This window comes from Sceloporus undulatus, chromosome 4 (genome assembly GCF_019175285.1).
Source record: "Sceloporus undulatus isolate JIND9_A2432 ecotype Alabama chromosome 4, SceUnd_v1.1, whole genome shotgun sequence".
Taxonomy (NCBI): Eukaryota; Metazoa; Chordata; class Lepidosauria; order Squamata; family Phrynosomatidae; genus Sceloporus; species Sceloporus undulatus.
Genome location: NC_056525.1, coordinates 233,721,510 through 233,738,610, shown reverse-complemented (window position 1 = coordinate 233,738,610; position 17,101 = coordinate 233,721,510). Strand labels below are relative to the sequence as shown.

Below are 17,101 nucleotides of genomic sequence, written 5' to 3'. Positions count from 1 at the left end.
GAGTTTGACCTTCCCTGTAGGCTGAGACAAAAGGAAACTGCTGCAGCATATCCTATTTGTCTATTCTTGCTCATTAATAATGTTTACCATTGCTGATGTGGCTTAGCCATATATGTCCAAGTTTTAATTTGTAAAATATTGGGAGGATATGAAAGTGCATATTATGCAGTTATTCTCCACCCTGTTTGTTCAGCAGAGGTTCTCCAATGGATATCAGTTGCTTCATCCCTAAGTATAATGAGTGGCTTCTTGGGCAAAGATATGTCCCTCCCAGTTACTGATTGATTGTGAGAGGGTAGGTTCTGGTAGGCCTTGAGCACTGGGAGAAGGAGTAGCTTCTGTCCTCAATATAATGCTTATCTGTCTTCCCTCTGTGGTCAAAGGCAGCCAAATGACTCTGGTGGGCCTGTGTCAGTAGTTAGGAGATGATATTCCAGCTGGAAATTTCCTGGCTGCTGTTGCACACTTGGAGCAAGGGCTTCACAGAAGGAGAGACTAGATACCTCTTCTTGCAAATCTGTTAGTGTAACCAGAGGCTATGCCATCAGATGTAACCAACAGGTTTCAAGCCGTAACAGGTAATTGCATTACTTGTCACTAATTACGTTCCAGCTATGGTTTCACATTCTGAAACCTCCTAACAGGGACTGAAGGGGGGTGGGGTTGAAGTTTTCTGAATTTACAGTCCTGGCTCCAGATTATCTTCAGTAGGATCATTATTATGTGGAGATAGTTGGGAAGCAGAGCAGGTCACAACACAGACTGCAAGAACAGGCAGTGCTCTAACAATGAACTAAAGCACTGTCATTACCCCCCCCCCCCCCCTGAAATTTTGGTTTTTGGTTTGTGAGATGGAAAATGTGTTTGTCACATGGATTTTTTGAACATATATCTGCCCCAAAGAAATCAAACAGCATCGAGAAGTTTGGTTTACTAGAGTCTTCTCGGCAACTATTTTCAATTGTCCAGCAACTGCACACTAAATGACTCAGGCTATGTTGACCCAAGAAAACAATGCAGTTTAAGGCTGATTAGTTGGAAAATCTAGCATGAGGTACAGTGCCATTTCTGCTGAGACCTATAAAGCATTTTAGATACATATAATTGGAACATGGGCTTGTAATGGCCCCCTGTTGTATGTATAAATACATATTTGAAGTCGAAGGCTTTCATGGCTGGCATCCATAGTTTTTTGTGGGATTTTCAGGCTATGTGGTCATGTTCTAGAAGAGTTTCTTCCTGGCATTTCACCAGCATCTGTGGCTGGCAGCCACAGATGCTGGCGAAATGTCAGGAAGAAACTCTTCTAGAATAATGACCACATAGCCTGAAAAAGTCACAAAAAACTATACATACATAATTGTGCAGAGGTGTAGCTACATTGTTTTTATGTGCCTTCATGAAATTTCTGGATTAAGGCAAACCCTAAGACAAACCTATCACAGGGTTTTCTTGCCAGAATATGCTCACAGAGTTTGCCCTTGCCTTCCTCTGAGGCTGAGAGAGTATAACTATTGACTTGGTAACTTCACATGCCCCTTTTCTTTGGATGCATAAACAATATTTTTAAATGTATAGCTGATATTTGAATTGATTGTGATGCTATAAATTTGTGGTTGTTGGTGTGTGTCTTCTAGTCATTTCTGACTCATAGTGACATTAAGATGAACCTATCAGGGGGTTTTTCCTTGCAGGTTTCTAAAGAAGGGTTTTTTCCCCATTTGCCATCCTCTGAGGCTGACAGGGCATGACTTGGCCAAGGTCACCTGGTGGGTTTACATGGCTGAGTGGGGATTTGAACCCTAGTCGCCAGAGTCATAGTCCATAGCATTTATTTCATAGATGCATCAAAAAAAGTGTAAGTGCAAAATTAAGTGCATTGACAAATCTTAACATGTTTCAAGATAGCACAATATCTTCTTTTAGGAGCCTCTTTTGAATTATGTTTCCCTTCAAGATAGAACTCTAACTTTTTTGGTCAAGACATGATTAATTTGGCATGTTGCTAATATCCAAGGGAAATAGGTGCTGACATTTCATATGATTTTGCCAGCTCGATAACAGACAGCAAATGAATGTTTGCAACAAAAGACTTCCCAGCCAGCATGGTGTGGTAGTTTGAGTGTTGGACTAGGACTCTAGGAGACCAGGGTTCAAATCACTGCTTGGCTATTGAAAACCACTGAGTGAACTTGGGCAGGTCATACTCTCTCATACAGGCTGTTTCCGCACTGCAAAAATAATCCAGTTTAACACCACTTTAACTCCTATGACTCAGAGCTATGGAATTCTGGGAATTATAGTTTTGTGAGACATTTAGCCTTCTCTGCCAGAGAGCTCTGGTGTCACAATAAACTACAATTCTCAGAATTCCATAGCATGGAGTCATGGCAGAGAAAGTGATGGAATATTTGTGCAGTGCAGCTGCAAACACAGAGAGGAAGGCTCCTCTGAAGAAATTTTGCCAAGAAAGACCTAGGATAAAGTCATTATAGATGAAAATCAACTTTAAGGAACACAACAACAACAACAACAACTTCAAAAGTACTTATTTAGTTTTATTTTGCACACAAAAAAATAGTGAAGCAGTTGTACTTTTCAGCACACAGGAGTAAGGCCTTACATTTTGTGCAATTACACTAACCCTGAGGCCCGCAACATCACAGGGAGGGATTCATCTTAGTATAATGTTAAGTTGTTACTTCATAATAAGTTACTTTTAAGTGGAAACAACTTACATAAATTGGTTATTATGTGCCTTCTAGTCGTTCCCAGCTTTTGCCTACCCTAAGGCCATGGGGTTTTCTTGGCAAGATTTGTAAAGAGGGAGTTTGGTTTTGCCCTTCTCTGAAGCTGAGATAGTGTGATTTGCTCAGGATAACCTAGTGGTTTTCCATGGCTGAACAGGGATTCAAACCCTGGTCTCCAGAACCAGCATGGTGTAATGGTGCAAGTTCTGAAAATTTCTATACCTTGTTTGTTTCCTGTTTCACAAATGCAATATGCTTGCGGACATTCAGCTGGAGGACACTTCTAGCATGAAACCACATGATGGGTTTTCCTTAAGGTTGCCCTAAGTCAGAAACACCTTGAAGGCACACAACAAAACTGTTAGAATCCTGGTGTATTCTACCAGATATATAGTGGTTGTGGATAATGGGGGCTAGGGTAGGCTTAGCTTGGCTTGTAGAGGGTTGTAACTGTTAGCTCCAGGTGGCGCTCCCTCTCACTCTCTGCACCTGGAGATAACCGTTACAACCCAGCTTTCCTTCTACAAGCCAAGCTAAGCCTACCCTAGCCTCCATTATCCACAACCACTATATATCTGGTAGAATACACCAGGATTCTAACAAAAACAGACGTCTCACTTTTTTCCAGCCATATAGCCTTTCTCCTCCCTTGACCATAATTTGGAAGCTATAGTTTGTAACTGTCCGTTTTTACACCTACAAGCCTGTTATCTTTAAACTGGGCGGGGGGGGGACATATGATCCTACAGATATTGCTGGATAGCAACTCCCATTGGCCCACTGGCCATCATCAATGAGGAGCGATGATGGGGGTTGCAGTCCAGCATTACCTAATGGGCTGCAAGTTGTCCAACCCTTTCCTACACTGACCAGATTACCCCTCTCCCCAGAAGTGGTGTGTAAATTGACAATGATCTTTCTTGATCTGTTGCAGATGCATTGCGAGAGGTTTATATGTATCTTGAGAATACTTGGAACCACACTGTTTGGGGTGTCCCTCCTCCTTGGAATCTCAGCTGCTTACATTGTGGGCTACCAGTTTATCCAAACAGACAACTATTATTTCTCCTTTGGACTCTATGGTGCTATTCTGGCATCACACCTCATCATCCAAAGCCTGTTTGCCTTTCTCGAACACAGGAAAATGAAGCGATCTCTTGAGACCCCAATCAAGCTGAATAAAACTGTTGCCCTTTGCATTGCTGCCTACCAAGAGGATCCTGACTACTTAAGAAAATGTTTACTTTCTGTGAAGAGGCTCACCTACCCCGGAATTAAGGTGATTATGGTAATCGATGGGAATTCAGAAGATGATGTTTACATGATGGACATTTTTAGTGAGATCATGGGCAGGGATAGATCTGCGACATACATCTGGAGGAATAATTTTCACCAGAGAGGCCCTGACGAGACTGAAGACTCCCATAAAGAGAGCATGCAACACGTCACTCAAATGGTCTTGTCCAACAAAAGTGTCTGCATCATGCAAAAATGGGGCGGGAAAAGAGAAGTAATGTACACAGCATTCAAAGCGCTGGGGAGAAGCGTGGATTATGTACAGGTAGGTATTAATAGCCTTGCCAAGTAAAACATGCCTCCCAAAGAAAGCCAGTCTTGTACATTTTGTGCTGGATGTGGCACAGCCCATCCTAGTCCTCCTGCAGAAACAGTGCCCCTTTCACTCTCCTTTAGAAAAGGTTGAACTTCCTAAATAGGGAAGACAGTGAGAGAGGACATAATGACATGTCACACCAAAGCAAAGCTTTAAGCGGGGATGGGCAGGAGCAGTTCCTAAACTTAAGAATTTTTCTTGATGTTTTTTAATTAATGCAGGTTTCCAAACTAGAAATAATTCAGACATTCATGTGTAATCTCAGTTCATTATGAGTAGACTCTTGGGCATCTGTACTAATGCCATCATGTATTCTGTGTGACTCCAGCTGGTCCTCTGAATTGACTTTCCAGTGGTTGCAGAGATGTCAAGGAAAGCTATTTCTTAGCACTACCACATATCCTCCAACAGTTCCAATTTGCCAGGGACAGTCTCAGTGAATCCTTTCTCATCCCACTTTTTCAGCTACTTCTAAAATGTCCCAGTTTCTCTCTCCTCCCACTTTTCCCCTTTGTCCCCAACTTACTTCAACTGTGATAAACTGTTTTTAAAGTGCAAAAGGACTTTGCACTCAGCTAATTCAGCAGGGAGCAGAGCGGAAAGTAAGGAGTGGAATCTTGCCCTTCCCAGTAGGCTCAAGCAAAAGCAAACTGTTGCAGCCTCTCCTAGCTTGTATAGTCTTCCTCATTAATAGCTTCTGCCATCTTAATCATATTTTGATGTTGCTTGGTGACACGTTGTCATGTAAAATGTTGGAGGGTATATAGTGATTCGCAGAAGATTTGCAGATTTGAGGCAGGCATATTTCCTAGCACTACCAGGAGATGCTGGGGTTAAATCTGGGACCTTTTACACACAAAGCATATGTTCTAGCATTAAACTATAGCTCATCCCCACCTCTGGTGAAATTCCAATTGCATCATTAATACATGCCAGGAACTAAATAGGTTTCCTAGAGATATCAAGGCCTAGCCCTTTGTCTCAGGACCTGAACTCTCTCCTCCAGTCCTCAGGGCAAGAGTGGGGAATCGTATGGTGAGAGCACTGCCTTTGAAAAATCCGTAGATAAATATTTTCCTTATTTGTTAGCATTTGTTAGGTTCAATCTGTGGCATTTAGGACAGCCTCCAATCCACCTGAGCATCTGCTGATGAGTGCACTGAGCTAGATGGATGAATGGTCTGACCCAGTAAAAGGAAGCTTTTGGGGGATTTTCTTTCCTCAGTTGTAAATAAAGCTGGTCCTTCGTATCTGCAGGGTTTCTATTCTGGATCTACTGTGAATAACAAAAAACGCAGGACCTCAAGTCCCATTGCTCCCAATGGCAGAGCACCATGTTCAACCACGCTGGCATGGTCATATGCATGTGCTGCCATTGGGGTGAATGAGGCAGGATGTTCAAATCCATAGATGGCAGGTGCCCTGGTGGCATGGTGGTTAAATGTTGGTACTGCAGCCAAAATGCTGTGAGTTCAATCCTGCAGGGCTCCAGGTTGACTCAGGCTTCCATTCTTTTGGAGGTCAATAAAATGAGTACCCAGCTTGTTGGGGGCAATTGGCTAATAAATTGTAAACCACTTAGAGAGTGTTTAGCACTATAAAGCAATATAGAAATATAAGTGCTATTGCTAAGCATCAGTGTAACTGGTGTTAAATACAATGCACTTTAACTTGTGGAGTTAAGCAAATGGAGGCATTTGCTATTCTCTTGCTAGTGCTGCTTCTCCTCCCACCCACCCGCTTCTTGTACTCTCTGTCCCTTCAGATTTTATAGATCTGTAACTAATAGTTGTGTGGCTGGGAAAGTTTTACTGCACATGCAGCTGGAGTTGCTTTCAACTGAGGAAAAGCTCCAATATTTGGGTTCTTTTCAGCTGAGAAGAAAGACACCTGGAAGAAGGTTATGAGAGGTGTATAAAATTACACTCCATATGCTGTGGAGAAATCTGATAGTCAGACAATTTCTTTTTTCATTCTTCCATTATGGTAGAATTTGGGGACTTCCAGTGAAAGGAATTGGCAGGGGCTTGAGGTCAGCTAAAAACCCAAAATACTCTTTCACAACAAGGTATTTGTACATTTACAGATATTGGCTGACATTCTACATGACTGAGCATAATATAAGAGTTACCCATGCGCGATACCACTATGCCCCCCATCACCACTCCCAGGACTCCCTGTTGCTTTGCAATAGCCCCCCCCCCCCCCCGGTATTCGATTGTTGATTCCATTACTGGGGAAGTGGATTGAAGAAGCATCTGGCTATGGTCCTATACCCATACACAGACTGATGACATCTTCCCCTGAGACCTCTAGAGGCCTCCGGTGGATCTCAGTGGAAGACATGCAAAGGAATCTTGTAGCACCTTTGAGACTAAGGGGCTGTACAGGCTGGCTTGAGGTGCTGCTGTGGGGGTGTGGTGTTTGGAAGACACATGCCCTGCTGCTTCCCCCATGCCAGCATCACAGTGCCTGCCTGCACAGCAGACAACATGGCGCTCCTTTGGTGTGGCATTTATATGACTCATGCCCTAAGGAGCACCGAAAATTGTCACAGTGGAGGCAAGAGCACCTTTTTGCCAACTCTAAATGGAGTGGCATTTTGCCATTTTTTTAGAGCTGGCAAAGCACCAGATTGGGATTGCGGCATGTGGTTGCCGCAACCCCAACCTAGCCCTGAAAGGGGCAGTGCAGAGCCACTCCTTTGGGGCAGCCTAACTCAGAAAAAGAAGTTGGTAGCATAAGTTGGAGTTAGAATGGCATGACATGGCATAGCTGAATAATGGGGTTTATAGTCTGGGGAGGCACTAGGGTCCTCTAGCTGAAAATTCTAGAAGTCCATCCCTATACTGCAAACTGCAGGATGGAACCATGGCAGGTGAGGTGGGATCACAGTGCTATGCTTCTGTAGTGTGAAAAGCCCCATGTGATGCTTTATATCACTCATGAGATGGCTTTAAAAGGGACTAGACAAATTCACTGAGGATGAGGTTATCCAGGCCCACTACTTATCAAGTATGGATACATGCAGTACTCATGTTAAGCTCCAGTATTTCACAGACTACCACCAGCTATTGGGGAACGTGAGTGGGAGGGAGTTATGGCCTCTGTGACCAGAGTGGGAATTATATGGCTTTTAGAGGTCATTGGAGTGCAAGTCATAGCATTCCTCCCCAGTCTTCCTGATTTGCAAAGTAGGACTGCTGTAAGTTGCAGTAAAATGGACTACATGATTCTCATTCCTGCTTTATGAGCTGATTGTAGGCTTTCCATAGGTGTCTGATAGGCCACTGTGGAGAAGGATTGATGGACTAAGTGGGCCATTGGCCCAGCCATGCAGGGACCTTCCTATTTATTCATTTCTAAAAGATTTGCATGTCATCCTTCAATGGAGTACCCAAGGTAGCTTACAAAATAATAATAATACATAATAATAATCAAGTGAACAATGATAAGTGTATCACAATAAATAACAAAAAGAGACTAAAATACCCCAGGGAAATTAACTTTGGCTTTGCCTGGTGCCAAAAAGAACAACAGCAGACTCTTATGTTAATCTGGAGGGCCAAGGTTTGAGAGCCTTTGGCTGGAGCAAATAAGAGTTGACATAGAAGCTGGAGACAGGGTGTGGGTAAATGAAACAGAGTAGAAATGCTTACAGCTGATCTGAAATCATATCTGAAATTGTATACACAATTTTTAATAACTGTGTTGTGTAGTTGTTGTATTGTCAAGTTTTGTATTAGTCAATGACTGAACAAAATTTTTTACTTACTATTTACTTTACATACTGTACAAATAGTCCATTAACTTGATTTTCTGTGAAATTCACTGCAGAAAGTCAAATCAGAATTTTAATTGTGGTTCAGAGATTAAATCCTGTTGTTTATTCCAGCATTTATGCAACTGATGGGCCACATTCAACCATCCTAAAGCAATTTTAGTAGCACACTAACCTTTCTTGTGCGTTTACTTTACAAATGATGGGAAATTGTGTTATATGGCACTCTGATACCTTTTATTTATGTTATTTGCTAGATAATTAGAATATGATGTAATTAAGGTAGCTAAATTCTGTAATGTCATATGTAAGTTATGTTTGCAATTGGCTGACGATAATAGATAGAGTTTGACTCTGCTGTATGCTCCTCGAATTGAATTTTAATAATAGTTAGTAATTGTGCTGTACACTTATTATTTTATTAGTTTTTATTATTTTATATTGGTCAGTGACTGAATAAACAGATACAGATATATACAGAAACAGAGTAGAAATGAATAGAGGGAGTTGCAAGGGACAACCCTCTCAATCCAGCATAGTGTTGCCAGTTTAAGATCATCCTAGGCCCTGAGATTTCCAGGTCAAAACTTTACACCTAAGAATAACCCCAATAATGTCATGAATCATTATGCATTAAATACAAACTGAAGTTGTTCACAGATTGTCGTGCAAACCCTCCCCCCCCCCCAATGTTCCTGTTAGGAAATTAAGAAATAAAGCTTAGCCAAAGGAACTGTTCCCAGATCAGGATGAAATGTGGGGGAAACTCCTTCTCACTTTCTTAGAAAGATGGGGTAGTGAACGTTTAATCTAGCCTACTAGCTTCTAGCCAGATAATGACTGCAGAGCAGAACTGACGGTGAGCCTTGGCAACACACTGACTGAGAGAGAAGGAAGAAGTTAACTGAGGGTCTAGACAGACTGGCACTTTGTGCTGGCCTGGGCCCGAACTAGGGTTGCGTGGGGGCTGAGTGTTTACACGCTCAAAAATCCTACTGTGTGCCCTGGGCACCACCTTGGCATGCCTGTACAGACGGCACGTGCCATCATGACGTCTGTTGTGCACAGCATCCAAATGGTGCTGCTCATGAAGGGCATCATAAGGCCATGCCACAGCCCTTATGGTGCCTGTTCTAGGGTGGAAATAGGAGCTGCGTTTCACGGCTTCTATTTGCACCGGGTTGGGGCGTGGCGTGTAGCTGCTGCGTCCCCAACCCAGCACTTCTAGGGGCGGCATAGAGCTCCCCCGGCATGGGCTCTGTTCAGCCCCTTAGTTACAGGAAAAGAGATTCCACCTTAACATTGGGAAGAACATCTGGATGGTAGGAGCTATTCCAGAGTGGAATACACTCCCTCAGAAGGTGCTGGGATCTCCTTCTTTGGAGATTTTTAAACAGAGGCTGGGTGGCCATCTGTCAGAGGTGATTTGATTGTGAAGATTATTACATTCTATTTAAACCGCCTTATTCCTGATGGGATAGAGGTGTGTTTAATTTAAAAAATGGGTCTTAATGCATTTACCCGTGGCCAGGCAAACACAGCCCATATACAGCCTGGATGCCAGCCGGGCTTATTCTGTGCTTTTTCAAGAACGCCCAGCCACAAGTGAATGCGATACGACCCATTTTTAAAATTAAACACACACACCTCTATCCCGTTAGGGATAAGGCACTTTAAATGGAATCTCCTGTGTCGTCATGTATGGCAGTGGGTTGAACTGGATGGGCTTTGTGGTCTCTTCCAACTCTATCATTCTAAGTAAATAAATAAATACACACATGAGCATGCATCCCGGAGAAGGTACTGCAACAACAGATCAATGAGGCATTTGAAATTGCAGTGAAGCGGTGATCTCCTAGCTAAGGTGGTGATTGCACACAGCCCTTTCCTCCTGCCTCAAGCTTAGACTTGCCAAAACTGTAGAACATCCTTGTCTCCTGTCTGGAGATGATCCATGAAAATTAGAGACTCAGGGCCAGGCCCTGAAATCTGGTAACCTAAGTCCAGCAGCAATTCAACTAAAAGAATTCATCAGCAATTTAAAAGCAATTGACTTGTTTTGTCCCCATTAATGGACAATCTTATGCAGGGCTCAGTGCCACCATATTCCCAGAAATTTGCAATGGACATTTCTTTCTCTCTTTTTTTTAAATTGTCTCTTTTGTTGTTACTTTTTTTTTTAAAATCCCCTAAAAGCTTCCCAATTTGCCGGCTATATGATGGGATTCAAGGCCATGATTGATCCTGTGAGAAACTTGGAGGCCCTGCTAGGCGAACATATGCTCCTGCTGCTCAGAAGAGTATCTCAGAGGATTGGCAGAGTCCACAAAAATGGAAAGATTTTAAAGCCCTATAAAAACTTGTTAAGAAGCAGGGAGGGAAAAAGGTCTGGATGGAAGGGAGAGTTTAGAAATACAAACAAGAGAGATCCTTCAGCCAAGTAGTGTTGGCTTCATCATTTACAGCTGCATTACCTCACTCTAGGCAAAAGCTTGGCCTTTAAAGCCGCTGTGACACCGTTCACTTAAAAATGAATTAGGCAGGACCCACTCCCCCATTTCCAAAGTACAAGCTGCAGGCAGGGATTATTCACCAGCTGTGCTGGATCTGGCAGACTTTTTTTCACCCTCTCTCCCTTGCACTAGCCCTGAAAAATGATGCACTTACACAAAGAACTACTACTCACTCAGACAAGCTACTTGTATTAATCGGATTTGTATTCCCAACCTTCCTTCTATCAATTTACTGTATCTATACCTACCTAGAGTTGTCATATCTCAGGGCCTGCCTGGAGTCTCGTTTTTAGGGTCCTCTCCAGGCAGGAAAAAAAAGTGCAGATTCTTCAGTTTTGATGAGCCCACCTCCAGAAAAGAAAAAAGAACTGTATATATATCTCCACCTAGTAGAGTACGATTTCCAAGACTTTACTGACTTGCAAAAAATCTCTGGAGCTCTATCTATTTACTTACATTCTTGCTCCTTCCCTCGCAGTCACTGTAGCACCAGGGCATACCTTCCACTATGCTTTGTACCAACCTTCTGGCTAGAAGCAAATAGGCTAGATTAAATATTCCTTCTTGTGTCTTCTTAAGTAAGATCTAACCTGGGATTTGTAATTTTGTGAGATATTTAGCTTTCTGTGACAGAGAGCTCTGGTGCGACAAGAAACTCCAGGATTCCATAGCATTACGCCAAGGCAGTCACAGTGATGCCAAACTGCATTATTTCTACTGTGCAGATTAGAACTAAATGAGATGGAATAATCCCCTCATTTCATCTGAGAAGAGCCTCTTCAGCTAAGATTGTGTCTTAATTTCCAAACAGAAAAAGGTGGACTGTGTCTGTCTGTGTTTGAATTACAAGCTGAGAGCAACTGTGATTGGTATTTAATGCATAATGTTAATGACATTACCAAGGGCCATCCCTGGGTCTCAGATTTTGGCCCAGAAACCTCAGGGCATGAGAAGATTCTGAACTGGCAACCCTACCAGTTATAATCTGCCAATGGGATAGCACTTTCACTTTTGTTACTCCATCCTCTGGAATCTGGTAGTTCAGTGAGGTACTTTTGATTCACTGCTGGAGAGTTCTAGTGCAGCAATACAGGCGAATATCACACCAAATTACAAAACCCAGGATTCCTTAGGATGGAGCCAGGCAGTTAAAGTGGTATACCACAGTGACGTTTCTAGGGTTGGTGTCACCTGGTGCGGTCAGTCGTGGCAGGGGACGGGACTTATGGGGGCGGATCTTCTGGTGTGGGTCTTCCGGTGCACATGGGAGCGCATGTGCACAGCCAGGATTCCCCCACGCACCCCCACAAAGCAGCTGCGCTTCCCCAGGAAGGGTGGGAAATGCTGCGTGCATCCCTGGGGAAGGCCAGGAAAGAGCCTCCGGGACCCAGGGAGGGCAGAAAATGCCCCATGCATACCCAGGAAGGGCTGGGGAAGAGCACCCAGGACCCAGAGAGGGCTGGGGACCGACCAGGTGTCACCCTCCTTCTGGGGTGTCATGTGGTGTGGTCTGCACCCCCGGCATCTGCCTAGGGACGCTACTGGTATACCGTATACACTCGACCAGAAGTTGACTTCATGTATAACTCGAAGGCAGGTTTTGGAGCCGAAAGTATGGATTTTGATATGGCCTATGGATAAATTGATCTTAAAACTTAAGGGGCATGTAACGAAGAATCTAAAAGATGAAGCTCAGGAAAACAATGTCAAAGAACTTACAAAATTCCAGCAGGCTTAACTGTTTGTGCTCACACTAAAGATGGATGGATGAGAGAGTAGAGGGGTGTCAGTGCTTCCAGGACAGATTACATTCTTGCCTTTCAACAAGGTATCGTTCTTTTTAAATAAGAGTTTAAGTATAGTACCCATGGATAAGTTGACTCAGGGTTTTTTTGGGTCAATTTTTGACAAAAATTTCTAGATGTATACATGAGTATATACAGTAAATTGCTATCAGTGTGGAGTGGAGTGTAGATATACCTTTAGGGAGTTATACATGGATGGGGGTTACTGCATGTTATCTTTGCAGTAATCTAGATTTTGTTGGATTTATTGAAATACAATTGTCGAGAAGGGGAAAAAAGAAAGAGATTAAAAAGAAGAAAACAAAAAGGAAAGGAAGATTATTGCATAGGATATGGACATGGGCTAGGCGTATTCATTAATATATGCCTGAATTCTCCTTCAACACCAAGTGAATAAACTGAGGCTGTCCTACTGTGGGCATATCATGAGAAGACATGACTCAGTAGACAAAAACCAATAATGCTTGGTAAATTGGAAGGCAGTAAATAATAATAATAATAATAATAATAATAATAATAATAATAATAAATAGTTTATTTATATCCCGCTTTTCCAATTTGATCAAAAAAGAAAGATCACATTACAGGGAGATAGGCTCAATCAAAAAAGCCACAGTCATGAGCTTGCAAGACCTGAGTAGAGCAGGTCTTACACGTTAATAAAAGGGTATCATGGAAGTCTGTTGCTCATACTTCTTGAATTAAGTAATTTTAAATGAGTAACAATTTTGTTTCAGTGAATTTTCCAGGAATTTCTCAAAATTTTTAGGCTTCATATTTATACATGAGTACTGTATATGGTTAAAAAATTGATATAGGTATCAAATTTTATTTCCCTTTTTAAGGACCACAGGCAAAGAAACATAGGGCTGTTCATCCCAACTAGCATAAGCCATCAAATCTACTGTTGGATGGTGAGTCAACATGTAGGTAAATAGTAATGATTCAATATGTCTACTCTAGCCAGGAGAAATAGTAGGCCATTGTCTTTCCACCTACTTGTAGCTTCTCTTCATAAACTTGTGAAAAGGGTTGGACTAAGGCAGTGGTTCTCAGTTTTTGCTCCTTCAGGTTTTTTGGAGTTCAGCTCCCAGAAATTCTGGCCATTGGCAGTGCTGGTTGAGGACTGAAGCCTAAAACATCTGGGGAACTGAAGGTTGGGAGCCACTGGATGAAGAAACCAGAACTGGGCAAAGGTCATCTAGTGAATCTCATGTCTGAAAAGGATCTTCAACCTGGGCCACTCTTACTGAACTCCAATAGGGATGGGAAGAATCTCTGAAAATACTTTTTAAATGGTCAAAAATCATGTTTCTTGAATGTTGAGTAACACTGATGAAAAGAACTGTGCGTGGTCTGACAGTTATCTTTGCGGCTTGGGACTTATGTTGCATAAGATTTGCATTTTTTAATTATTTTTTTTTTGCAGAATACAGCATTTTCTATTCAGAAGATAATATACATTTTGCATGTAGGAAATGCATATTATTTTCTCTATAGGTAATGCTATTTTCTTTTCTTTCTTTTTTTTCAAAAATACAAATATTATATTTAATATGTAATGATGCTATTTTGTGTGTGTGTGCGTGCTTGTGTGTGTGTGTGTGTGTGTTCCAATTGAACAGATACTAGCAAACATCAGACCAACATATGAGCAAACAAAAAAATCATCTAAAATATGATATGATCTGTATAAATGTTACACTCTATCTTTCAAACTGATCCTACTCACGTTTAAAATGTATCATCAGATCATATCAATATTAACTCAAATACTGTCATTATAGTACAGATAGAAGCAACAACCTCTATTACCTTAAAAACCTATTATTAAACCATTTCCTTTTGTCCATATTCTCACCTATTACTGCCTCTTTATATCATCCTTTCCTTACTGCTCTACCATATCCCTTCTCTCTTCTGCCATATCTTCCCTTATTCTTAATTATTCATACTTTATCCTTCCTCTCGCTGTATCTTGTCTTTGCCCATACAATGTATTTCTCTATGGCCCGTTACAAACGGGCCTTTAAGTACGGACTCAGTCCGTACTAGGGTTAGGAAGGGGCGGTGCTTCTGCACCCCCCTAACCCTAGTACGGACTGAGTCCGTACAAAATGGTGGCGCCCCTTCCACATGGGGGCCACCATGACGACGTCACGACCGTGCCGCCTCTATACGGGGCGGTGTGGATGTGACGTCGTCGCTCCGCGCGAGGGCACTTAATGCGCCCTTTGTGCGGAGCAGGAAGGAGCTCCGTTTCGGAGCTCCTTCCTGGTTTGCGTCGCTGGTTTGCGTTGCTGGGCGCAGCCTTCAGACGGCTGCGCCCAGCAATGCAAGAAAGGGGCCAAGCGGCCCCCTTCTCCTCCTCCCCATCGCCACGGGGTGTCCTTGGGGCTTGAAGCCCCAAGGACACCCCTTTCCAGGCTGCGGGAAAGCGGCCTTTTGCCGCTTCCCCGCGGCCCGGAAAGCGGCGGATCGGGAATTCAGCGGCTGCCGTTCCGGCCGCTGAGGCCCCGATACACCGGGGAAAGGCGCGCCTACAGGCCGCCCCAAAGGGGCAGTCTGTAACGCGCCAATATCTATATTAATAAAACCATACTATCACTCTCCTCTTTTTCCATTCTTCATCCTCCATCCATTCATTTCCTCCTCTCCATCTATCTGACACCCTCTTTAACTTCTACTCACCTACTCAAACCATCATTCACCTGCCATACTTCTTATAGGGCATGTTGTTTTCTATACAGAAAATGCAATTTTCTGCACCAAACAACCATATGTGGATTTTTCACAGAATAACTCCCAAACTGCAAATAGTTATCCAGAGCTGCTCAGTTTTTGAAGACTTTTGCACAGCAAGTAGAAAAATACTAAAATTGCTTTTGCTGAGAAGAAACATGTCCAAGAATTACATCCCTAAAATGTAGTGGCTAGTTTTTCCCACTGGCTCTGATATCATTTTTCAGTCAATAATGAAGCCTCGCCTAACCTATCCTCCTTATTTCCCACACTCTGGGTAGGGAAAGAGTTTATCTCATGTATGGATTCTCATGATATTGAAGGCTCTGGACATTTTCCCATACTCCTGGAAAGAGTGAATTATTCTTCCTCCCTGCTTCTTCTCTGTAGTGCTTTCAAAGATAAATTTCTTCCGATGTTCCACCCATGACTTCAGTCCAAACTTACCATTCCTTGATTTCTTTTTGTAGGCGTTGCATAGCAAGACAATATTAAAAAGAAATGATCTTATATCCATAGGAATAAAGTTATCTCTCTTGAAGAAAATAAATAGATAACTTTACTCACCTTTTGAGCATTTATTTATTTTAGCTGAGTGTGAAGAAATCAAGCCAGGCATCTGGCATATGGTCACGACAGGCTGTCTCAACATGGGCATGATAGGGTGCAAGGATTCTCAAGTCTCTGTGAGAAATCTCATCTCAAGAGCAAGTGTGAGATACCAAGGGATTTCCCCTCCTCTCATGCTCTTGGCAATTTGAGCAAAAATGTCTCTGGACTTTTCCCCCTTTATAAAACTAATTACTTTGGGACACAAAGCAAGCTAGAATGGGGAGATTTACAACTCTGAAATATAGAAATAGCTCACCCGTTAGTTCTGTTCATCTAAAGTCCATGCAATGACAGCAGTTATCATAGTTTCAAATATGGTACATTTACAGAAATGCACAAAAGTTGGTCTCATAAAGGTCCAAATTCCCTCTGAAACCAATAGCAACTTTAAAGATCTCACCATCTCACAGCAAGGAGAAAAAATATTTGCACTTCCTTATTTAGCAGGCAAGTACAAACCAAGGTGCAATTTACACCCCTAATTTTAGCACATTTATGTTGGGTTTTTTTAACTTCAAGTCATTTTTGACATATAACCTTAAGGCCATTTTTCTTGGGGCTTTCTCAGAAAGACTTGTTCAGAGGGGGTTTGCCTTTGCTTTCCTATGAGACTGAGAGTGTGACTTGCCAAAGGTGTGTTTCCACGGCTGAGTAGGGATTCGAATCTCGGTCTCCAGAGAATTAGTCCAGTGCTCAAACCATTACACCATGCTGGCTCTCAACACATTTATATCTATTTATTTGTTTATTTACATGGCATGGAGCTTAAGAAAAATTACTTGGCTTGCTTTTTGATGGGTCAAAATGTGGATCTTTTGGATCTTGACTTTTAAACTGTTTGTTATAATGGTTTTATTTATTATTTATTAATGGCATTTTTGCCCATCAGCACACAATGTAGAAGTACAGTATATATATAAAAATAATAATTTCGTAAAAATTATTATTAAAATCATTTGTAACAAGCAAAGGTCAGATGGGATAATATAGCATTGACCACCAGCCTGAAGCTCATCACATGTTGGAGCCAACCTGACTTCCTTTGAGAAGGAGTTTCTTAGCTGAGTTTCTAATACCAAGAAAGTCATTTTCATTTCTGTACCTTAGTTAGTTTCATGGGGAAGTGGGATAAACTACAGAGCCTCTGTTAAAGTTCCTAAATTCTGGGCAAGTGCATACAAGAAGAGGTGGCTTTTCACATTACAAAATTATGGTTCTGTGGTTCATTTTAATCACTGTGCCACCAGCCTTTGGAGTCCTGGGATTTGTAGTTTGGTGAGGCCCTG

The 17,101-nt window shown here is 42.3% G+C and overlaps 1 protein-coding gene across 2 annotated transcripts in view; it reads left to right on the top strand.

The window, feature by feature from the left end:
- The window catches only part of HAS2 (hyaluronan synthase 2), a 49,129-nt gene that overhangs the window by 21,367 nt on the left and 10,661 nt on the right, over nt 1-17,101 (top strand). The window contains exon 2 of one of the 2 annotated variants that reach the window (XM_042461572.1): nt 3,891-4,311. In XM_042461572.1, coding sequence (XP_042317506.1) covers nt 3,895-4,311 — 417 coding nt within the window. In that variant the 5' untranslated portion in view covers nt 3,891-3,894. Of the gene's footprint in view, nt 1-3,684; nt 4,312-17,101 lie in introns of both variants that reach the window. The other variant, XM_042461571.1, reaches the window with a different exon arrangement.